This window comes from Telopea speciosissima, chromosome 1 (genome assembly GCF_018873765.1).
Source record: "Telopea speciosissima isolate NSW1024214 ecotype Mountain lineage chromosome 1, Tspe_v1, whole genome shotgun sequence".
Lineage (NCBI taxonomy): Eukaryota > Viridiplantae > Streptophyta > Magnoliopsida > Proteales > Proteaceae > Telopea > Telopea speciosissima.
Window position 1 is genome coordinate 3,915,973 of NC_057916.1, and position 24,493 is coordinate 3,940,465.

General features: G+C 40.2%; 3 protein-coding genes across 3 annotated transcripts in view; all 3 read right to left on the bottom strand.

Annotated features, from left to right (window-relative positions):
* Positions 1-23,209, bottom strand: part of LOC122662764 (cytochrome P450 81Q32-like) — a 28,291-nt gene extending 5,082 nt beyond the window's left edge. Inside the window, exons 1-3 of the mRNA XM_043858485.1 lie at positions 22,286-23,209; positions 15,524-15,534; positions 12,275-12,846 (exon numbers count right to left, since the gene is read on the bottom strand). Coding sequence (XP_043714420.1) covers positions 12,275-12,846; positions 15,524-15,534; positions 22,286-23,201 — 1,499 coding nt within the window. The 5' untranslated portion in view covers positions 23,202-23,209. The remainder of the gene's footprint in view (positions 1-12,274; positions 12,847-15,523; positions 15,535-22,285) is intronic.
* LOC122662775 (cytochrome P450 81Q32-like) lies at positions 7,468-9,719 on the bottom strand. The gene is made up of 2 exons (XM_043858493.1): positions 8,802-9,719; positions 7,468-8,091 (listed from the first exon to the last, which is right to left on the bottom strand). The coding sequence occupies exons 1-2, from the start codon at positions 9,717-9,719 to the stop codon at positions 7,468-7,470; spliced, it is 1,542 nt and encodes a 513-aa protein (XP_043714428.1).
* Positions 15,582-16,467, bottom strand: LOC122662795 (cytochrome P450 81Q32-like). Its single transcript, XM_043858513.1, has one exon. The coding sequence runs from the start codon at positions 16,439-16,441 to the stop codon at positions 15,839-15,841; it is 603 nt and encodes a 200-aa protein (XP_043714448.1). The 5' UTR covers positions 16,442-16,467; the 3' UTR covers positions 15,582-15,838.
* Positions 23,210-24,493: the final 1,284 nt, after the last annotated feature.

Consider the following 24,493-nt stretch of genomic DNA (forward strand, 5'->3'; position numbering starts at 1 on the left):
GAAAGGCAAAAATTAATGCAATATAATCATAAGGAACCTCTATTTATATTGACTTATCGAGTGAGAAAACAGTTAAAAAAGAAAACAGACATATATTCAGTTTCGCGCAAGGCCCGGGATATTGTCCAAAAAATTAGGAAATCAAGATTTAAGAGACGAAAGTCCGATCAAAAGTCAACACTAAACAGAACAAAAGTCTGTTATTCGGGTTGTAAGTTTAAACGAACAGATCTTCTGCACGTACCTACCAACAGGTGAATCTACATCTCACATTTTAATTTTGTTTGCATAAAAACCTTTCCTTCCCTTGTAAATGGCCAAAAAACAAAAGGATAGGTGGTTGGCTCCCACGTGTACGTTCACCTGCTGTTACGTGCAGAGGAATCGAATTCGTAAGTTTGGCGGATTGAGCTCCTCTCTAGGGAGCGCAATAGCGCCCATGGAGTGCCCAGGGGGCATTCAGTCGTTGGGTTGTGACGCACACATCCCGATGGCTAACTAGGTGTGTCCAGGGATGTGTGCGTCACAGCCCAACCCTTGGATGCCCCCCAGACACTTTTTGGGCTCTGGGCTCCCTGGAGAGGAGTCAAATCCAAGTTTGTCCCTGCTCGAGCTTGAACAGGGCCTGGGCTGGATTTTTCAACCTTAAGGGTGGTCAGGGTTGAAATTTTCAGGCTTGAGATCAAGATCAGGCTGGGCCAAGATTGAAGCCTCAGGCTAAGCCTAGTCCTGTTTTAGGTAATGCTTTACAATTTGTGGGGCGGGGGCTAGGGTTGGGGTTGGGTGCAGAGTGGGGTTCTGAGGACAAGGATCAAGGGGGAAGGGGATTTCAGTGGTGGTGTGGTTGCACAGGGAAGAGGACGGTGTGGGGTGGGATTTGCAGACAGAGGTGGTGAGCCGGAAGGAGGTAGGGGAACATGGTGGGTGGCGGTGGCGGTGGCGGCGGCAATGGCGATGGGGTATAATTGGAAATTTCAAATATGGTATCTGAAACGTAATTTTTCAAACATTAGATACCTTAGGTGCAGTTTCCTCAAACCTTAGGTATCCTAAGTGTACTTTACCCATTTTTATTTAAATAACTAAATGGGTAAAATGGACATTTCAACTTTGGGTGCTGCTTAACGTTAGGGGGAAAATTGATATTTTAACAATGTTTGGGGTGTCTGTGATATTTAATATACTTATAGGGGGTGTCCATGAAAATTTTCCTTAAACTAATTATAGGCCAGACCCAAGATATTGGCTAATGCAAAACCTATGAATATCTTGTGGGCACGCCAACAATCTCATGTGTCTATCTCTCTCCTCTTCAAAGCAAGGAGATTTAAGTAACTTTTCATACGAGGAGAAGGAGAGAGATAAGACTCATAGGAATACTGACATAGGCCACACTCCTGGACAAATTCTTTTTCCCAAAACATATACTTCATTAAGGAGGTGGAAATCACAAAGTGTGCCAAAACATCCATAAGCCAAATACAAATTGATTACACACACCAAAAAAAAAATGAAGTTCTCGTAAACCTATAATCAATTGCTGAGATTTTTTTTGTTTTTTGGGTAGAAATCAATTGCTGAGATAGAATGATAAACAATCAAGGTTGGGAGAGAAAGCCCAAAATGGTTGAGCGTGACCTACATCTAGCCTCCAATGGCTTAGCTTTGGGCAAAGAGAGCCCAATGGTGCCTTTCTCCATGTCTTCCATCTCTTCTCCAATCCTCTCCCACTCGAAGCACTGAATCAATAAGCCTAATGCTAAGCCAAATATGCGCATGCCCAGGGCCTCCCTGGCATCCCTTCCTCCCTGACCCAAATGGCATCAACTTAAATCCATTCCTTCCCCTCCAACTCCTTCCATCCTCTCAGGCCTAAACTCTCTGGGCTCTATCCATAACTTGGGGTCGTTTTAGATTGCCCACACCACGTTCAGCAATAGCATTGTGCCACGTGGGACTGTGTACCCTCCTACAATACACTCTTCTGATAATTCATATTTCACGAAAAAAATTCTGATAATTCATGAGGTGCTAGTAGTGGGCCAGAAGGTACATCCGAAGTGTCTCATTTATGATACAAAACTACAGAAGAGGTGTGGGAGATTGGTGAGATCTGATTCGTAGATAAGGCAGCCTTGTCCTACGTTATAAGCAATCAAACATTCGAAACTATGATCAAAATCCCTAAAATATCGGTCAAAAAACCAAAAGACAAATGGCAAATATCGGATCGGATCGGTTAATCCAAGGAATGATCTAGTAATACCTTGATGAATCGATCTAATCTTGAGATCAATCTCGGCCGATACCAATCCGATCTGAAATTACGAACCATGCCCAAGAGAACCTGGGATTGACCAGACAACTCCTTGCATTGACCAACGACCAACCGCGTTGTAACATCCATCACTTGTGCTGGTATAGGAGAGAACCTGCGCCACCGCTGTACGGAGGCCATAGCGATACCACGAAAGACTTGTTTTTTCGCTTAAGCACAACCTCAAACACGAGCCTTGTCCGTCGCAAGCATTTTTTTAGGAATCGGTATTTGATATGGGATCGGTTTCGGCCGATACCAATCGAGAATCGAGATTGATCCTATTGAATAGATTTGCCTTGAATTTCAATAAAAATTATTTTCTTACCTTTTTACCCTTGATTTGTTTCAATTTACAAAATTGGTATGAATCCGATACCGATCCCTAAAACCGTGGTTCCAAGCGATGTCGCAAGCCACTGGATAATCAAAGGGCTATTGACGTAAGGAAACTTTGTTTCGCAGCTCCTCGTGTTTGTTAAATATTGGAGAAAAAAAAATGTGTGCTACTAAAAGGGAAAAATAATAACATTATAATTTTGTTGTAACTAGCCTTGGCTACAATGTGAACAGATGGTTTGTCAATTGGTTGATGGCCTTTGAGAAGAGTGCATGCCCCCGAGTGCAGTTCATCTGCACGTGTGAGAAGTAACCTTCTGTCTCGTTTTTGTCGTTTACAAGGGGAGGAGGGGTATTAATAAAATCAAAAAGAACAAAGTGGTTACCTCTTACATGTTCACATGCACGTACATGCAGATGATCCATTCTCCAATCTCAATGCCCCTACGAGGTCTAGGGATCAACACTCCTGTTTCACATTAGTGCCATAAGGCACCCCCCACGTCATGAACAAATTATTATTTTTCCTTTTGTTTTCTTTTAATTTCATTTAGCTGTGAGATATCTACCAAATACTAAAGGTACATGAGGTCTTGGGCTAAGCTCAGCTCGGCCCGACCCTATGTTAGGTTATGCTTTACAATTTATTGTTTATAATTTTTAATTTCTGTTTATTATCTAATTTTCTATTGGTTTACTAAAAAAAAGGCTAATTATATATTGAACGAAAATATTTACAACTTTAAGATTAGGCAAAGATTTTTTAACCCAAAGAAAAGCCTAATAATCAATTGAGTATGAAACAAACCAAAACCCAATCACATGTGTCATTTTTTTTAATGCGTAGGACGACGTAAATAGAAAAAAAGTAAGGCAAGTTAGGGCCAATCAGGGTCGAGCTGGGCTAGGCAGAGCCTGATAGGGTTGGGCACTTGGGCCTGAGCTGAGATATCTCAGCCCGACCTAGGGTCGGGTTGGGCTTGGGGTGAGCTAAGAGGGCTCAGGGTTGAGCTAGGGTTTTAAAAAAACCTGCCCTAACCTGACCTTGTTTCACCCCTATCTTAGGCTAGTTGTGCTTATATGGATATTTTAGTAATTTTGCATATGCATGAATTTTTAATGTTATTTTATTTTGTCTTGTTATTCTTTGCTATGTCATCATGTGGGTCACGAATTGAAACTGGATGCATGTGGATGAATCCTAGGGTTTCCTTGTATGGCAGGTCCTACCATTTGTCAAAATTTTGTATTGATGCATTATTTATGAGATTGTGTTGTTGATTTCTCTGTCAAATAATATGTAATTTGTTTTTTTATTTAATAAATTTTCTTTTGAATGAGGATAAAATTTGTCATTTTGCATGTGTATTCAGAAAAGAAAAACATATAAGATAATGGTAACTTTTGAAAATGACATAATAATAAATCATTTTTAAATAATTTTGAAAAACCCTATCTTATCCCTTCTTGGAACAACTTTAGAGAATACATATGTAAAATTTGACGACCTTTTATTTTTGTGAGGCTCAAACCTAAGACCTCTTGTGAGCAAGGATTGAGATCTCAGTATCGATATATTTGGATTGGCCGGTATTGGTCAATTTTACTTATATTTTTCATTAAAAATCAAGATATTTTACGATTTCACCCCGGATACAATACTGATACATGATCCAGGAATCAGGATTGATCATAGTTAGTAAGTTCATGTATTAATTGCCGTACTCAATCGTATAATTCAAATTCCCTACTCTTACCGTGTTCTATGGGGTAGCTTAATTCCGTATGTAACTTTTAAAAGTTAATCACCGTATTACATGCCGTATTAATTGATGTATTAATACATATTTCTATATTTTAATTTAATTAAACAAAATAAAAAACTAAAACCTAAACCTAAATGCCATATTAATTGCTGTATTAATATATATTTATGTATTAATCATCATATTAATTGGTTGTCTACTTATTACTAGTTTTTTTTTTTTTAACCATACATGCTATTATTTACTAAGGTAGATTGTGGTTGATGGATTATCTATCAACATTTGTTTTGATAGACATGGTTAAGTTTAATTAATATTAGATGTAGAGATCCAAAAGAATGGGAAATGATTTCAAATTGGAAAGCCATATTGGTTTTAAGTGTTCATGAATGCATTAGTTGCAAAAAAATCAGTTTTCTCCTTGATTTTTATTGGGATAAACCTGTATTTTTGTTTCCGTACTAGTTCAGAGCAAGTGTATTAAAACACGTATCAATTAATTTTCGTACACGTATTATTGTGCCAGATTTTTAAAACAAACTATTGCCGTGTAGGCTGATTAATTGCCATACGTATCTGTTCGATTAATTGCCATACGTATCCGTTCCTGTATTATTGCTATACCCGAACTTACTAACTATGGGATTGATAGGGTATTGGCCTCGACCTGTACGGTCGATTCTTGCATTTTAAATCTTATCATAATTATTTTTAGGGAAAGGTTTTCCAACGAAGACAGTGTATAAAGGAATGTGCACACTTAATAAAATTTGTTTATCATTAATAAAAGGGAAAATTACATCCACCTCCCCTGTACTTTGACCTAATTATATGTTCTTCCCCTTGATTTTCCCACTTTACATATCCCTCCCCTCTACTTTGAAAATAACTACTATTACACCCCTGTCGTTACTGTCCGTCTGTTAAATGCTGATGTGGCATAGTAAAAATTTTCATAATCCCCAAACTAACCCTGATCCTTGTGAGATGACTCAGTTACCCTTTTGATTTAATCCCCACACTAACCTTTGATCCATGTAAATAGACCCTTTTACCCTTCTTCTTCTTCCTCCTCTTCCTGCTCCTCCAATCCCGACCTTCTCCTGCAAACTCCGGCGAGAACAAAAATGGAGTACCTCCATCTCTTCCTCTCCACTTCACTAAACCCTAACGGTAGGTAACCTAGCTGAACCTTCTCCTCCACTGTTGATCTTCTTTTTCTTTTCTTCTCCATCATCTTCTTCTTCCTTCCACCAACCGATATATCCTTCGAGCTTGTGGTGTTATAAACCAGAAACCCGACTGAGGCTCCCATGGATAGTTAGAATCGTTGTTTCGTAGGTTTCGAATCATATGATCCATCAGGGAACATCGTTTCGTCATCGCGATAGCTGGTTCTTCTGGTTTCTTATTCTACGATTCCAGATCACAAAGCCCTAATTTTTCTACTGTTCCCCCCCTCCCCTCTCTTCTTCTTCACATATCTTTTGGCAATTTTCTCCTTGATAGCGTTATCAATTTTAACACTCCACTATGGAATTAGGTTTTCAGTTCTCCTGTAAACCAATTCTCCGCAAACCCAGAGAGAATCAATATAAAGAAAAAAAAAGAAAAAATCACTCCTGCGACTCAAAACCCATCTCTACGTTTTCTATCTCTTCATCTAAAACCATTCAACCTGCAAAAAAACAAAGGGCAATTTCAACATGGAGAAACCCATCTCTGCGTTTGCTATCTCTTCAGTGAAAAGGTTACAATGGTTGTAGTAACGAACAACATGGAGAAACTTTTGATTTTTCAGTTGCAAAAGAACCACTGTTGGATTAAAAAAAAAAAAAAAACATTTACATACAATTCCGCTCTCGATTTTTTGTTCAAAACTAAAGAAGCGAGAAATAAAAATATTTTTTTTGGGGAAAAAAAGTCCCATCTGAACCGGCGACGCCCAAATTGAGGTATCAAACAACTTTCGGCGCAGGGGGGAGATTCAGGTCAAAATCGAATCTCCTAGGAGAACTCTGTGGGTGGTGGCTGAAATCGACGACCGAGGACAAGTCGGAATCGCTCTAGACCCCAGCACCAACAGAAGACTGGAAATCAACAGCAGCTGGGTCCAACCTCAGACGGTGAAGGTTCATGCCCATGTTCTCCGACCTCTGTTTTTATCAAACTACTACAATGATACCAGAGGAGAACGGCGGACAAGAAAAATCACCTATATTTAAGAAATTAAACGGCGGTGGAGGTGGCGGTCTTCCAAAGCCATATGCAAATCGGAGCAACTTGCTTGTGCCCTCTATTTTTCCCCTTTAGACCACATTCTGCAACCAATCTGAAACAATGGAATGAGTTTGATCTATAGAAGGTGTTTCCGGTTTCTGGTGCAAGCTCTCATGAAACCATATTTTTGGGATCCTTAAATATGAGCTTTCTGTTTGGCCATTAATTAGTTAATATCAAATTTGAGTTTCATTGGCAGGTTAGACCCTCGTATATCACCATCCACGGTGACGGTGGTGATGGCGTTGGCGGTGGAGGAGGAAGAGGAGGCAGCGGCAATAGTGGTGGAGGTGGTATTGGTGGTGCTGGCGATGGAGGAGGAAAGAAAGAGGTGTTTTAGGCTGAAGATGATGAAAAGGGTAGAATAGGAAATGCAGTTTTAATTTGTTAGTAAAGGGTAATACTGTCTTTTCAAACTATTAACTAACAGCACTCTAACACCGTCAGCCATAAGGGATTAAAATGTAAGGTGAGAAAATCAAGGGGAGAAACGTGTAATTAGGCCAAAGTATAGGGGAGGCGGATGTAATTTTCCCTTAAAAAAATGGTAAGGCCCAGACCCAAGATTTTGGCCAATGCCAAACCTACTGAAGAGCTCGCATAATTTCCCAATTTGGTCTTACTTTTGGGTAAAAACATATACTTCAATAAAGAGGTGGAAATCACAGTGCCAGAGCAATACAGCATACATAGGCCAAATACAAACACACAAAAATAAAGCCCTCATAAACCTATTATCAATAGCTGATATAGAGTGGTAAGCAATCAGATTTGGGAAAGAAGGCCCAACATGGTTGAGCGTGGCCTACAGCTAGCCTCCAATGGCTTACCTTTGGACAAAGAGAGCCCAATCGTGCCTTCCTCCGTGTCTACCATCTCTTGTCCAATCCTCTTCCACTCGAAGCACTGAATCAATAAGCCTAATGCTAAGCCAACCATGCGCATGCCCAAGGCTTCCCCAGGACATCCCCTCCTCCCTGACCCAAATGGCATCAACTTGAATCCATCACTTCCCCCTCCAACTCCTTCCATCCTTTCAGGCCTAAACTCTCTGGGCTCTACCCATAACTTAGGGTCATTTTGGATTGCCCATACGTTCACCAATAGCATTGTACCTCGTGGGATGGTGTACCCTCCTACAATACACTCTTCTGATGATTCATGAGGTGCTAGTAGTGGGCCAGATGGGTACATCCGAAGTGTCTCATTTATGATGCAAAAGAGGTAAGGGAGATTGGTGAGATCTGATTCGTTGATTAGTCGGCCTTGTCCTATGGTAGAATCGATCTCAGCCTGGGCCTTTTTGAGAACTTTTGGATGGTTCAGCAATAGTGTCATTGTCCACTCCATGGTCCCACTTGCAGAATCAGTACCAGCTGATAGTAATGTCTGCACGATCACATTATACTTCAAAAGTTATATAATTAAGGGTCATCTTCAGAGAAGAGGGAGTTCATCGGATCCAGATCGTCTACGGTGCGGGCTGCCCGTCCTGCCTGTCATGCTGCGTAGACACAAGGTTGCGTGCATTCACCGCCTTACACTTGCTAGAGCGCTTTGCCCAAGCGGGGGTAAGGCGGTCATTACGCATGACCCTGTGTCTGTGCAGCACAGGCAGGACAGGACAACGCGCCGTAGAAGATCCGTGTGCGTTTTCACCACACCAATACTTGATACTTGGTTTCCAAGGTAGGTAGCATACAAAGGTTTTGACCATTGGAGCAACCAAGAGTATTGGTTGCCCGTCAGCATAGACACAGCAAGATGCGCAATTACCGCCTTACAATCTCTCGGGCAAGGGTAAGGCGGTAACTGCACATCTTGCTGTGTCTGCACGGTGCAGGACGGGCAGCGGCAATAGCAATTAGACTCCTCTATTTCCGCCTGCCCCTACGACCCTACTGCCGTGTGCGCCCCACACACAAGTAAGGCCGAATGTATCGCCTTACCCCTGCCCAAGCCCCTTGCCCGAGCAGGGGTAAGACGGTATTTTTTATCACGCTTGTGTGTGGGGGCGCACGACAGTACCGGGCAGGCAGAAGTAGAGGAGTCGGATCCGCGGCAGTAGAGGATCCAAATTGGAGAGATAGAGACGTTACCAGTATAATGCCAATGATAATTTCGTCGGTGTAGTAATCCGGTTCAGCTTCCTGTAGTGACAATAGAACATCAAGCATCGTTTTCGTCTTCTTCTCCTCCTTTGATTGAGTCTGATGAGTTCCCACCATCCGATGCTCTTCGATCAATTCCTGCATAAACCCAGTCCTCTTTCCCTGCAAATTAACCAACTTCTTCTCCAAATCCTTAAAAAGCCCAACCCACCTCAACGCTGGCAAGAAATCTCCAACGTTTGAAACCCCACCAACGACAAACGATTCCTTCACAATCTCTCTGAACCGTTTTGCCTTTTCCAAATCACTCACGTTATTACCATAGTACCGTTTTCCAGCTATCATCATCATCATGAAATTGAGAGTCAGCTCAAAAAACATGGATTTCATGTCTACCGTTTTAAAAGATTCTCCGGTATCGTCGGCGGCGAGTCGCCGTAATAGAGAGTGTACTTCACTGATCCGTACATTAGAAAACATCTGGAGACGGGTAGAAGAGAAGATCTCGACGGTGGTGATGCGCCTGAGGTTGCGCCAATGGTCGCCGTAGGGTGCCCATGGAATTATGGTATAATCGTAACCTAAGTATTTACCGACGAGGAGGCGAGGGCGGTTGGCAAAGATGATGTCATTGGTTGTGAGGCATTCCTCCGCTACCGACGGCGAAGAGACAACGAGAACACGGCGAGAACCGAAGCGGAGGATTATGATTGGACCATAACTACCGGAGATTCGAGCTAAGGTGCGGTAGAGTGGTTTCTTGAAGAGATAGAGATGGCCGATTACGGGTAAACAGAGAGGGCCACTAGGTGGAAGGTTTTTCCCTCTTAGAATGAGAAGTTTTGAGATGAAAAACAAAGCCAGAAAGAGTAGACAGTAGTAGAATGATAACACTTGCACCTCCATGGTTCGATCATAAGGACATAGGTTTGGTCTTGAAGAGACTATATAACATGTAAGAGGTGGACCCCATCTCAATTGGGCACACCCCACTGGTTTATCTGAATTTTGGGATACTGATAGTAAATGAATCAGACTTTCATCAATGGTTGAGGTATCGGTATCGTATCGTCCTATTTTGCAACTCAGTGATCTTGATACCATACCCTACTAAATGATACTGCATCGGTTACATGGTGCAGACAACGGGTAAAACAGTTTAAAAAACTTATTTTTTAAAGAGAATCAACAAATAAATTTATCTAATACGATTGATCCGTGTCAATACTATATCGATTTTGTAGGTAACTAATGAAATTAAATCCCATCCAGTTTCCTGCCCGGTTCAGTTCCCCAGTCCCCCTAAAAGGAGGCACAATGATCACCTTATCCCTACCCGGATAGGGTTCCCTCTTATTGGCTGGAGGGACTGGGAAACTGGACCGGAAACAAAAAACTAGAGGAGATAATTTTCGGTCACCGATACCGTATTGATACGTGCACTAAAACCATGCTTTCGTCTGCTTACTTTTACCTACTTTCTAAATAAAATCAGGTTTGGTCTTTAGTAAGAGGAGTCAATGAAGCTACCATTCCCTTCCTTACTTTTATCTACTTTCTAAATAAAATCAGCTTTCGTTCTTTAGTAAGAGGAGTCAATAAAGCTACCATTCCCTTCCTCCGAGCTACCGGTTAAGTCATCACGTGTGTAACCGACAAAAAAAGATGGTATGTTTCTTTCTTGTTTTTAGGAGAAAGATTTGTACACGGCTGTGTCATCACTTCAGCCGTTGATAGGCGTGATTGATTAGGTGTATAGCATCTTTTTTTTTTGTTGTGTATCAAAGCTGAACTTTCTATGCTCTTTATGGGGAGAGGTTTTGTTTTTTGTTTTTATGTGTTTTTATTAATTTGACCCATTATCCTCTTCAATTCCTAAAGTGTGGCAGTGCGGCATTGTTAGGTGGAGATGTTGACACCTGGCAGTTGTCGGGATCCAAATTTTTTACTGTCGAGTTGCCCGATAGGACCGTGTTGCCCAGACACGGTGCTACGCACAATGACCGTTTTACCCTCCATTTGGGCAAGGTGTTTGGGTAGGGGTAAGGCAGACATTGCGTGCAATACAGTGTCTGAGGAGTATGGTCCTGTCGGGCAACTCGGCAGTAGAGAATCCAAATTGCAACTATCGCATCCAACGGTCCGAACTCATTGATATGGGCGGTTGGATGCGACAGCTACCAAATATCGACATCTCCACCTAATACTGCCGCACTGCCACACTCTAAGAAATTAGAGAGGATAATTTTCCCGGAAGAGCCCCACAGGAATCCAAAAACAAAGCATTACAAATAAAAGAGGGAGGGGAAAACCTCCCAAAGATGATCACACTGGTCCAAAGCAGCATATGAAGCAAGAGCCAACGAAATTTCCTTCCCTGAGGGTGTGAGTGAAGTTCAACATCTGAAAGAAAGGCCAAAGTGATAAGCAGTCATTAATGATAAGCTTAATACGCCATGGAATGTGATTTGTTCTATCCTGAAGGATAGAGATAACAAGCAGGCTATCGCTCTCAATGCAGATTTGAAATAAATTCTTAGACTGAGCAATAATAAGCGGTTTTGTGCACATTCATGTATATTGCGCATAATCATGCATACAACCATCGGATGGGATGAAGAGATGCAACCCTCGTCTCTTAGGTTATGTTTTACAATTTATTGTTTACATTTTGTAGTTTTATTTATTTGTCTATTGGTTTACCAAAAAAATGCTAACTATCTATTGAACGAATTGAAAATATTTACCATTTTAAGATTGGGCTAAGGTTTTTAATCCGAAGAAAAATGTAATAATCAATTGAATATGAAACAAATCAATTTTTTTAATGCATAGGACGATGTAAATGGAAAAAGAAAAAAAAAGCAGGGCAAGTTAGGGCCAACACGGCCCAATACGGCCCGATCAGGGTCAATCAAGATCAAGTTGGGCTGGGCTGGGCTGAGTCCAACAGGGTTGGAACAAAGCTAATATATTTCAGCCCGACCTAGGGCTAGGTTGGGCTAGGGTTTTAAAAAACCCAACTCAACCCGGCCTTGTTTCACCCCTAATGAAAGTTGAACTTTCTATATTCTTTTTTGGGAGAGGTTAATTTTGTGCACATTCGTGTACAGTGTACAATCATACATACAACCATAGGATGAGATGAGGAGCTGCATCAACGGTTGTGTGCATGACCGTGTACAAAACCTTTTTTTACATTTCTTTATAAGTTGTTGTTTTCAGCAAAGAAATAAAGCGGTATGTGTATTTGACCAAGAATACATACCAAACCGCCTTCATAAGAGATAACTAAATTACAAAGACTTCCACACCATCCATAAGCCAAATACAAATTGATCAAACCGAAAAATGTCCTCATCAATTCCCTATAACTAAACAGTTGCTATGTTATAGAATAAGCAACAATCGCTCAGAGTTGTGAAAGAAGGCTCAACATGGTTGAACGTGGCCTGCATCTAGCCTCCAATGGCTTAGCTTTGGGCAAAGTAAGCCCTGTGCCTTCCTCCATGTCCACCATCTCTTCTCCAATCCTCTCCCATTCAAAGCATTGAATCAATGAGCCTAATGCTAAGCCAACTACACGCATAGCCAGTCCCTCCCCAGGGCAGCCCCTCCTTCCTGACCCAAATGGCATCAACTTGAATCCATCTCTTCCCCCTCCAACTCCTTCCATCCTCTCTGGCCTGAACTCTGTGGGCTGTGCCCATAACTTGGGGTCGTTTTGGATTGCCCACATGTTAACCAATAGCATCGTGCCACGTGGTACGGTGAAGCCTCCTACAATGCACTCTTCTGATGATTCATGGGGTACTAATAGTGGGGCAGCAGGGTACATCCGAAGTGTCTCATTTATGATGCAGTGGAGGTAAGGAAGATTGGCAAGATCTGACTCGTCGATGACTCGGCCTTGTCCTACTTTAGCATCGATCTCAGCTTGGGCTTTTTTGAGGACTTTTGGATTGTTCAACAATAGTGACATTGCCCATTCCATGGTTCCTGCAGAAGTATCGGTACCAGCTGATAGTAACGTCTGCACCAACAAATTATTAGAGAAACGTACTTCATCACAATTTCAAATGTTATATGAGTCAACTTGAAACTCACACAAATTCACTAAATCATATTTTGATGGGGTAATTACTATAACTATCCTACACTTAGCCTATATTTATTAAAATTACCCTACCTTAAACTCTTTTTCTGAAACTACCTTGCTTTTAAACTTTTACATCTCCTTCTACCCTCATGTTTTTAAATACCTAGATTGCCCTTCCGTTTCACCTAGTAACTTGCTAATCTATTTAACCTACCATTCATCTTCTACTTTTTATTATTTTTGTTATTAAAATAATAAAAAATGAAAGCACCCACCCACTTCTTCTCTCTCCCGGATTTTACTCCATTTGATTTTTTTTTTCTTCAATCATTCTATTTAATTAATTTTTTATTCAACATTTCATCCTCATCGTTCTTCTTCAATTCTAACAGATCATGGTTCTAAGTATTGGTATCGTATCACCTGTATCGGGCGATACGTACCAATTTTGCTAGTCACTGATACCGTATCGGTAGCACGGTACAGACAAGGGGTAAAATGGTTAAAGACTCATTTTTAAAGGAGAGTCAGGGATAATTTTGACTGATACAACCGATCCAAGCCGATACCGTATCGGTTTTGCAGGTTACCGATACCCGTTCCGATACCGTACACTAAAACCATGGAACAGATGGACTCTCTTCAAAACACCCCACTTCTTCTCTCTCTCTTTTTATTCAATTTACTTTTTACTATTTTTGAAGAGAGTCGATATGTTCCATGGTTTTAGTGCACGGTATCGGAATGGGTATCGGTAATCTGCAAAACGATACAATACCGATACGGTATCGGCCTGGATCGACTGTATTGGGCAAAATTACCCCTGAATCTCCTTAAAAATGAGTTATCTGACCATTTTACCCCTTGTCAGTACAGTGCTACCAATACGATATCAGAATGGTATCGGTATCGGTGACTAACAAAATAGGTACATCGCTCGATACGGACGATACGATACCGATACTCAGAAACATGATCTGTTTGAAGAACGATGAGGATAAAATGTTGAATAAAAAATTAATTAAATAGAAAAATTAAAGAAAAAACAGCAAAAAAAATGAATGGAGTAAACTACGGGAGAGAAGCGGGTGGGTGCTTCATTTTTTACTATTTTAAAGACAAAACTAGTAAAAAGTAGAAGATGAATGGTAGGTTAAATAGACTAACGAATTACTAGGTGAAAAGGAAGGGTAATTTGGATATTTAAAAACATGAGGGTAGAAGAAGATGTAGAAGTTTAAAAGCAGGGTAGTTTCAGAAAAGAAGTTTAAGATAGGGTAGTTTTAGTAAATATAGGCTAAGTGTAGGGTAGTGATAATAATTGCCCCTATTTTGATTAAAAACTCGCTCTATCACTCAGTCTAGTCAAGTCAATATATGGGTTTTAAATTTCAGATCTGAATTGGCCGGTTCTAGCAGATTCAAGGACAATTTGACTGGAATCAATGGAGACTAGTCCCTACCTGGTTCTAAGTTTTATTTCCTTGAGTCGTTGGCTAGATGACATTTGATCATCTCACTTAGTTTGATACATTATTCAATATTATTGTTCAGGAAGGCTCATAAAGAAAGAGATACGGTCTATCGAGCTGAAGGGTTTAAATATCTACCACAATCTGCGATTCTTATGCTAAAGATGATGTATAGGGGTGAAAGTTTGGCTTGATGGCTGATGAGCCCGATGCCAGGTTTCCTTTTTTTGTGACAATTTTTAAGACCTTAGACTTGTTGAACAATAGATTACTTAATTGACCATATCTCTCTCTATTGAATTCTGAACTTTGCAAACGTAAACTGATTCGAAAGGCTACAATTCTCATGCTAATCCTTAATTCAGGTTCAATACACGGACCCCAAAATCGATCTACAAACTGATGCATTTGTTGAAAAGGGTTTCTAAAGCTACGATTCCCAACTCCAACTGAACATATACACCACTCCGGGAGTGTGTTAGCTTGACAACAATGAATAAAACCATAGACAAGCCTAATTATTCAACATGACATTGGATATATTTTTTTTATGATGTATGAGTTTGGAATTGTATTTTGGATAATATATCTTGGAACTTATAATGGGTTTGGAATATATGCATTAATGTTGGCTGTTATAGTTGTTTTGGAATAATAGATGTATGTATTCACGAAATAACTCCTAAATTTATATGAGTATATTGTCTTTTTTTTTATTTATTATTATGAAATCTACGTGTTTAAAACCCATACTATCTATTTCCCATTTTAACTATTCTCCCTTTTTTTAACCGTATCATTTGGAGTTCAACTTTGTTTAAACCCTGTATCGTCAGTTTCCATTTTTCTGTCGTTCTTGGTTTTTCCAAGTATGTATTGAACTAAACAAATGATCTAATGGTAAAATAGGGCCAATGAGATGAAATATCTCAACCCGACCTAGAGTTGGGCTGGGCTTGGGCTGAATCTCGGGGACTCTAGGGTTTCAAAAACCTGGCCCTGTTGATGTTTATATTTTATCATCAATTACTTACGAAATTGAGTGGACTCGTGAATCATCGGGTCTACTTGACTCAATAGACCTTTGAGTCGCGCCGAGTTTTAAAACAAAATCAGAGAGAGAGAGAGAGAAATGTTACCAGTATAATGCCTATGATATTTTGGTCGGTGTAGTACTCCGGCTCAGCTCCCGGTTCAGCTCCCTGCAGTGAAAGGAGTACATCAAGCATTGTCTTCGACTTCTCTTCCGTCGATTGAGTCCGACTTTCCACCGTCCGATGTTCTTCGATCAATTCCTTCAGAAACCCAGTTCTCTTTCCCTGCAAATTTACCAATTTCTTCTCCAAACCCTTAAAAAACCCAACCAATCTCAACACTGGGAAGAAATCCCCAAAGTTTGACACCCCACCCAAAGCAAACGTTTCCTTCACAATTTCTCTGAACCGTTTTGCCTCCTAAAAATCCATCACGTTATCACCATAGTACCGTTTTCCAGCTATCATCATCATCATCACGTTGAGGGTCAGCTCAAAAAACATGGAATTCATGTCTACCGTTTTAAAAGAGTCTCCGGCGGCGGCGAGTTGCCGTAAAAGAGAGCGTACCTCACCGATCCGTACATTAGAGAACATCTGGAGACGGGTAGAAGAGAAGAGTTCAAGGGTGGAGATTCGTCTGAGGTTGCGCCAATGTTGACCGTAGGGTGCCCATGGGAGTTGGGTGTAATTGAAACCCAAGTGTTTCCCGGCGAGGAGGCGAGGGCGGTTGGCGAAGACGATATCATTGGTTGTGAGGCATTCCTCGGCTGCCGACGGCGATGAGACAAGGAGAACACGGCGTGAACCGAAGCGGAGGAGTAAGATTGGACCATAATGGCCGGAGATTTGGGCTAAGGTCCGGTAGAGTGGTTTCTTGAAGAGATAGAGATGACCGATTACGGGTAAACAGAGAGGGCCACTGGGTGGAAGATTTTTTCTTTTTAGAAGAAGAGATTTTGAGATGGAAAACAAAGCTAGAAAGAGTAAAGAGTAGAAGAATGATAACACCACCACCTCCATGGATAACAGAGCACTAAAACTAATGATCCAAGAAATTATGAGGACTTTTAGCTAGGTTGTGTCCTGAAGAGATCACATGACATGTAAGAAAGAAAGGGGCTTGGATAAGTTTGATATGGATGTCATCCACATCTTAGTAACCTACTAATCTATTTAACCAACCATTCTTCTTCTAGTAAAAATCAAAGCGCCTACCCGCTTCTTCGGTTCCCCATTTTTTACTCTATTCAAATTTTTTATTTAATTGATTTTTTTATTCAACATTTCATCCTCATCAGTTTTCTTTGAACAGATCAATCTGATTCAATTCTTCTCCTTCTTTGGTAGGATGCAACCCAACGATGGATGTCGTGATCCAGTTCTTCTCCCTTGTCTCCGTTATAGGTGTGTTCCCTTCTCTGAAATCGATCCATCTTTCATGGATTCTCAACTGAAATCACCTAGAAGGCAGAGACAATTCGATGATTGATCTTTATTGTTCTTGTTGTAAGTTGTAACAGGTTTCAAGATGAAAATAGAGGCAAAGGAATCGACTATGGTGTGGTCAACACAAAATACAGTGCTGAGAGGGCTCTGGAGCGCCAACTGGTGCTTATGTCGTTTTATCCCATGGTTGTGCGATTGAGGAGAGATGAAGAGAATGGGTGCTTTGAATTTTTACTATTTTAATGATAAAAATAATAAAAAAATAGAAGAAGAATGATAAGTTAAATAGATTAGCCGTTTACTAGGTGAAAAGAAAGGACAATTTGGGTATTTAAAAACATGAGGGAAGAAGAGATGTAATAGTTTAAAGTAAAAGAGTATCAAAAAAGAAGTTTAAGGTAAGAGAGTTTTAATAAATATAGACTAAATGTAAGGGAATGATAGTAATTGCCCTACTAATAAAAGACTTTTCCACTGATTTCTGATTTTCCCTACTACCCTCATTTGAAAAATACAATGGCAGAGAGTCAAGAAAGCTACCACCCTTGAATCTTCTTCTGAGCTACGTCAGTATGTGCGCCATGATTTGGAAAGTTAAGAGTTCACTTAACCTGCATGTATGTCTCAGGTGCCAAAATCCTTTAAAAGGCAGAAGACGGGAGAACTTGACAGGTGTTGGCTACTAATCTGCTTATGCATGTTAATGAACATGTGAGAATTTTTTAAAGATAAAGCTGTTTATAACCGGGATGAGTTGTAATCTCTCTTTTTTGCCCCAGTTCAACTATTGGGGTTAAATAAAGTTAGGTTACAAAATCTGTTGGTTACAAATAAATGCACCCTAAAGATTATGTCACGGATATGTATTATCATCTGCTTAATGTAGAGGGGAAAAAAAAAGAGTTTTAAAATAATTAAAATTATTTTAATGCAATTTTAATTTTTTATGTGATATGATTACATATATTTTCATCAATTTGGATTTTCTATTGTCGAACTGCTTGGCAGGATCGTGCTGTCTAGACACAGTGAAGCGTGCAATGACCACCTTACCCCTACCCAAGTGTCTTGCCTGAGTGGAGGTAAGGTGGTCATTGCACACCTCACCGTGTTTGGACAGCACAGTCCTATTGGACAGCTCGACAGTAGAAGATCTGGATTCATTTTCATTCAAGAAAAAAATATATGTTATACTAAAAAGGAAAAATAGTAATATTATAATTTTATTATAACTAGCCTGAAGCTACAATGAGAACAACTGCTTCATCGATTAGTCGTTAGCCTTCGAGAAGAGTGCATGCGTCCGAGCGTAGTTCCTCTACACATACCTGCACAAGCGAGAGTTAACCGCATGCAATGGTTTCAACTAGGGAGTCTAACCTTAGGCACTTTAATATGATATAGGATCTCCCCAAAATCGAGAGCTCAGGTGTGCCATCAGAATTGCAAATGAGATCACTACTAAATTCTACTCCATCATGGGTTAAATGAGACAAATTGTTCAATATTACATTTAAAAAGCATAATCATGATTCATGAATTCAAGAAATTTTTTTTTCATTTTTAAATTAAGGGAAGTAGTTTTCTATACGGGAGCGTGGCCTACGCCAGCACTCCCATGTGTCTGCCTCTCTCCTCCATAAAACAAGAGGGCAGATGTGTCTTTTCATATGGGGGAGAAGAGAGATAGACTCATGGGAGTACTGACGTAGACCACATTCCCGGATAGTGATCTTTTTCCTTTTAAATTATTTTCACTTTCCCTTCCCTTTTAGAAATTACAAAGAATTCCCACATCCATAATGAAATCATCAAACAACCAATAGATCGATGTTATAGAATGAGCAACAGTAATTGCTCAGAGTTGTGAAAGAAGGCTCAACATGGTTGAGCGTGGCCTACATCTAGCCTCCAATGGCTTAGATTTGGGACAAGTAAGCCCGGTGCCTTCCACCATGCCCACCATCTCTTCTCCAATCCTCTCCCACTCAAAGCATTGAATCAATGAGCCTAAAGCTAATGCAATTTTCTGATGATTCATGGGGTACTAATAGAGGGCCAGCGGGGTACATCCGAAGTGTCTCATTGATGATGCAGTGGAGGTATGGGAGATTGGCGAGATCTGATTCATTGAGTAGTCGGCTGTTTCCTACCTTAGCATCAATCTCAGCTTGGGCCTCTTTGAGGACTTCTGGATGGTTTAACAAAAGTGACATTGTCCATTCCATGGTCCCTGCCGAAGTATCACTACCAGCTGATAGTAGATTCTGCACCATATCACATTATTAGAGAACATCATCATCACAATTTCAAAAGTTATATTTGATGCAACTTGAAACTAAAACAAATTCATAAAAAAGAGGGGAGAAAGAACGCTACATGGGCTTGTGTGGTGTGCTGTCCCTGCGCTTAGACGTAGGGGTGTGTGAAATGACCGTTACGGCTTCATCAAAAGGTGGAATTTTTTGGGGGTTTGGCGGTCATTGCGCACATCCCTGTGTCTGAGCTCAAGATGTTTTAACGAGAAGAAAAGGAATGAAATAAGTTACAGTCTCAAAAAACTCTTGCCAATTACAATATCTGAATGCATTCAATTTTCGAGCCATAAAAACTCGATTATTATGTTTTTTTTGTTTTTTATTTAGTTATTCTTTGTTCGCATTTAGTAATGGATTTGATGCGTGCTCAAATAATATAAAAATAAATAAGAAGAAAAAGAGAAAAAAATAAGGAGAGAAAGAGAGAAAATAGGAAAAAAAAGGAATTGGGGGCTTTACCGATGAAGCGGGCTTGTTAAGAGATAGCATACCACTGCCTACATCTCTCAAAATAATTTCTAAAAATAAATTAAGGATTCCAAAGTCTGCTTTCTATTTTACTATTCAAAAATAAATATACATACTGGTTATCACAACTACTCACTTTCTACTTCTACAACTTCTCTTATAATTTCTCTTCAATTGATCCTATTGTTAATAACTAATTACATATTTACTATTAAATAATTATTAATATTTAACCACTTAATATTAAATAACTATTAAATAAGATACATATGGAGTAGGTAACTGGATTCCACCTCTTACCTAAAAAATAAAAAACAAAAAGAGAAATTTACACATAATACCTTTGAGGTTTGATGAAAGGATATTTTCATCCCTCAGGTTAGGAAAATTCTACGTATCCCCCTGAGGTTTGCAAACGGTAACAAATAACCCCATTTTGTTAGTTCATGATAACACTGTTAAAAATTACACTTGAACTGACAGAATTGCCCTTCTAAGGAAAACCAAAAAAAAAAACCAAAACCTGCAACTCATCTTCCCCAAAATCGATTGGGGAAGATGAGTTGCAACCATCCCTGCAACTCCTCTTCAACCTCTTTGCATGAACCGAATCATCACCCTCTTCACCATCACTCTCTGCTCCACCCTCAAACCCTAATCCTAAACTTTGATTTCTTCTCTGAAATCCTATAAATAGAGCGGCTGCGGCAACCAATATTGATGGAGGTTCAGGTGCAGGGGCCTCGAGGATGTTCCGCTCGTCAATGCAGAATTTCTGTCACTCTTTTCTCAACCTGATCTTTGAACTCATATCTTTGTTGCCTTCCTTCATCGACTCATGCTTTCGTGGCTTTTTGGAACTAAAAGATCTGGAATTTTTTTTTTCTTTAAGGAAGACCAATTGTCCTTGAGGTACAGTCTATAGAGAATACCACTTCGTTCTTTAGAACCTTTTTTACCTTCTCTTTTCTTCTTCTTCTTCTTCTTCATCTCGATCTGTGTTATTCTCTTTCTGAACGTTTCCGGATTTACAGTTTACTTTAAAAGATTTTCCGGACTATTTAAAGGGATTATTATATCTCTCTGAGTTTCTATAAATTCTTCATCTTCTCTATACAATCTCCATCTCCACTCCCATTTCCTTTTAAGTTTTCTTATAAACTGTTAACTTGATTAAAAAATATACATCAGATATGAACAGAAAAGATCGAAGAGACCTGTTAAGAAAAAGAGGGACTTGAGAAGGAGGGGTGGCAGCAAAAGCTTATCAGCCCTTGAGTTTGAAGAGCTAAAAGGATTCATGGATCTGAGTTTTGTTTTCTCTAAAGAAGATAAAGATTCTAGTTTGGTTTCTATCGGTTTGCAGAGGTTGGGGAAAAAACCTGATGAAAAAGAAACAACTATTGACGAATCTGCCATTCCAAGACCTTATCTTTCTTAAGCTTGGGATCTTCAGAAGAACTGAAGAGAACCCATCAATGAATTGGAGATTTCCTGCTTCCGGTAACGAAATCGACATAAAATATCATCTCAAAAGTTGGGCTCATACAGTTGCATCTACTCTTGGGTGAAGAGATATGGTTTGAGATTTCCTCCCCTGTCTTCACCTGTTCAAATCTGATTTCTCTACCAAACAAACCCGGCGAACAGACGGCGAAGACGGAACGGGACCACAGAGATTGGCGCCAGGAGGAGAAGTTGATCTATTGAAGAAACCAGTATATCGAGGAGAGAAACTCGAACTTGCAGATGCGAAAGCCGTCGACGACGAAGATGAAGAGCGAAACCTTTCAGGTGGAGAGAACGTTTTCTGAAATCCGTACGACAAGACTGGTCCACTGGATCTGGTTCTCGAATTTGAAGCCTGAATTTCTATTTGAAAATATTGAATTTAGGATTCGAAACTCGAAAGTTGAAACTTGGAAAGCAAACGAAGACAAAAAGGAAAAGAGCGAACAGATATGAAAGGAATTAGGGAACTTTTCTTTGTGTTGCAGGCCTTTAGGCTCTCAATTTCTTCAAATATTGGTTGCCGCAGCCGCTCTATTTATAGGATTTCAGATAAGAAATCAGAGTTTAGGATTACGGTTTGAGGGTGGAGCAAAGAGTGATGGTGAAGATGGTGATGATTCGGTTCAGACAAAGAGGTTGAAAAGGAGTTGCAGGATGTTTGCAACTCATCTTCCCCAATCGATATTGGGGAAGATAAGTTTTGTTTTGTTTTTGTTTTTGTTTTTTTAGATTCTTCTTAGAAGGATAATTCCATCAATTCAAGTGTAATTTTTAACAGTGTTAATCATGAACTGACGAAATAGACTTATTTGTTACCGTTTGCAAATCTCAGGTACGCAGAATTTTTCAAACATGAGATGAAAATATCCTTTCATTAAACCTCAGGGTAGTATGTATAAATTTCCCAAACAAAAATTGGATTCCACCGTTCAAAATCAAATACCATAAAATAACATTTATTCTATACATATATTTCAAAACCAGGTGGCGCAATTGGCATCCTAACTCACCACAATGAGCAGGTGACAGCTTTTACGTTTCATTAAAAATTAGTTTTTGTTGATAAATGAATTCCAATGTTCAATAAAATAAAAAATAAAAAATGTTACCAGAACGATGCCTATGATAATTTCGTCGGTGTAGTACTCTGGTTCAGCTTCCCGTAGTGACAGTAGAACATCAATAATCGTCTTCGTCTTCGTCTTCTCTTCCTTTGATTGAGTCCGATGAGTTCTCACCATCCGATGCTCTTCGATCAATTCCTTCATAAACCCAGTCCTCTTTCCCTGCAAATTCACCAATTTCTTCTCCAAACCCTTAAATCCCCCAACCCATCTCAAAACTGGCAAGAAATCTCCAACGTTTGACACACCAGAAACAGCAAACGTTTCCTTCACAATCTCTCTGAACCTTCTTGCCTTCTCCAAATCTCTCACTCCATCACCATAATACCGTTTTCCAGCTATAATCATCATCATGACGTTGAGGGTCAGCTCAAAAAACATTGACTTCATGTCTACCGTCTTAAAAGAGTCTCCGGTGTCGGCGAGCCGCCGTAATAGAGAGCGTACCTCATTGATCCGAACATTAGAGAACATCTGGAGACGGGTAGAAGAGAAAATTCTGAGGGTGATGATGCGCCTGAGATTGCGCCAATGGTCACCGTAGGGTGCCCATCCGACCATTGTGTAATTGTAACCCAAGTATTTCCCAACGAGGAGACGAGGGCGGTTGGCGAAGACGATGTCATTGGTTGTGAAGCATTCTTCAGCTACCGACGGCGAAGAGACAAGAAGGACACGGCGTGAACCGAAGCGGAGGAGTATGATTGGACCATAACGGGCGGAGATTTGGGCTAAGGTACGGTGGAGTGGGTTCTTGAGGAGGTAGAGATGGCCGATTATGGGTAAGCACAGAGGGCCACTGGTTGGAAGGTTCTTTCTTTTTTTCAGAAGATGTCTTGAGATGAAAAACAAAGCAAGGAAGAGTAGAAAGTAGTGGTGGTAGTAGTAGAATGATAACATCTCCACCTCCATGGATCGATCATGGAGTGCTGAAACTAGTGATCCAAGGAATTATGAGGACTTGAGTTTTGGTCTCGGCGATATTAACATGATAATTAAAGAAAGGAGATTGGATTAGTGTGTCATATCATTCTCTTATTTTATCTTAGGGAAAAAGTTTTCTATACGGGAGTGTGGCATATGCCATCACCATAGGCCACACTCCCATGTGTCTATCTTTCTCCTCCTTAAAATAAGGGGGCAGAGATATCTTTTCACATGAGGAGGAGAGAGATACACTCATGGGAGTGCTGGCGTAGGCCGCACTCCCGAAGAGAGATCTTTTTCCCTTTATCTTATTATGCAGACGTGAGTCAAGTGATCAACACAGATCTTTTACAGCGTGCTGCCCTGTCCTGCCTGTGTTGCGCAGACACAGGGCTGCATGCAATGACGAATTTGGGTCCTCTACTGCCGAGCTGCCCTTAATGTCCACCTTATCCCTGCCCAAATGCCTTACCCGAGTGAGGATAAGGCAGACATTGCACGTAACCCCGTGTCAAGGCAGCACGGTCCTGCCAGGCAGCTCGACAGTAAAGGATCTGGATCCATGCAATGACTGCCTTATCCCTGCTTGGGCAGGGGTAAGGCGCTCAATACATGTCGCTTTGTGTCTGTGCAGCACAACAAGATGGACAGCCCACACCATTAAAGATCTGGATCCGTCACGTGACAACGAATGAAAAAGTGAGGGCACATGACGACAAAACCACGTTTTTTTTTCCAAAGTATAATTAATTACATGGGGCTCCATAATTTACACAAACAAATACATAGCCTCGGTAATACAAACAATGACAAAAATAGTGAAATACGTGGTAGAGATTGGGTCTTTAATGAGTAATATTTAAAATCCAATGGTATTGAATGATCGAGTTGGTACGACGGTATTGATCCAATATTAGGGGTGAAATAGGACCGAGTTTTTAAAAAACCTAGCTAAACTCAGGTCAAACCCGATCTTAGGTCAGGTTGAGATATCTCAGCCCAGGCCCAATCTTGTTGGCTCAGCCCACCCCAGCCTGGACTTAATTGAACCTGATCAAGCCGGGTTAGCTTTGATTGACTTTGATTTTTGCTAGGGTCTAAGTCGTTGTGAATGACCAGTCTCATGTGAGTGGGTATTGGTTTGTTCATACTCATTTAAGTTCAAAAACTTTGCTCAATCTTAAAGTTTAAATATTTTTGTTCAATAAATAATTAGTCCTTTTTCGTTTTTGGTAAATCAATAGATAATTAAATATCAAATAAAAATTGTAAAATAT

What these genes read in the sequence shown, in the direction of transcription:
- LOC122662795 (XM_043858513.1), bottom strand. Translation starts at nt 16,441, where the DNA reads ATGGAGGTGGTGGTGTTATCATTCTTCTACTCTTTACTCTTTCTAGCT.
- LOC122662775 (XM_043858493.1), bottom strand. Translation starts at nt 9,719, where the DNA reads ATGGAGGTGCAAGTGTTATCATTCTACTACTGTCTACTCTTTCTGGCT. An exon ending in TTATCATTGGCATTATACTG is followed by an intron (nt 8,092 to 8,801) that starts GTAACGTCTCTA and finishes GTGATCGTGCAG; the next exon opens with ACATTACTATCAGCTGGTAC.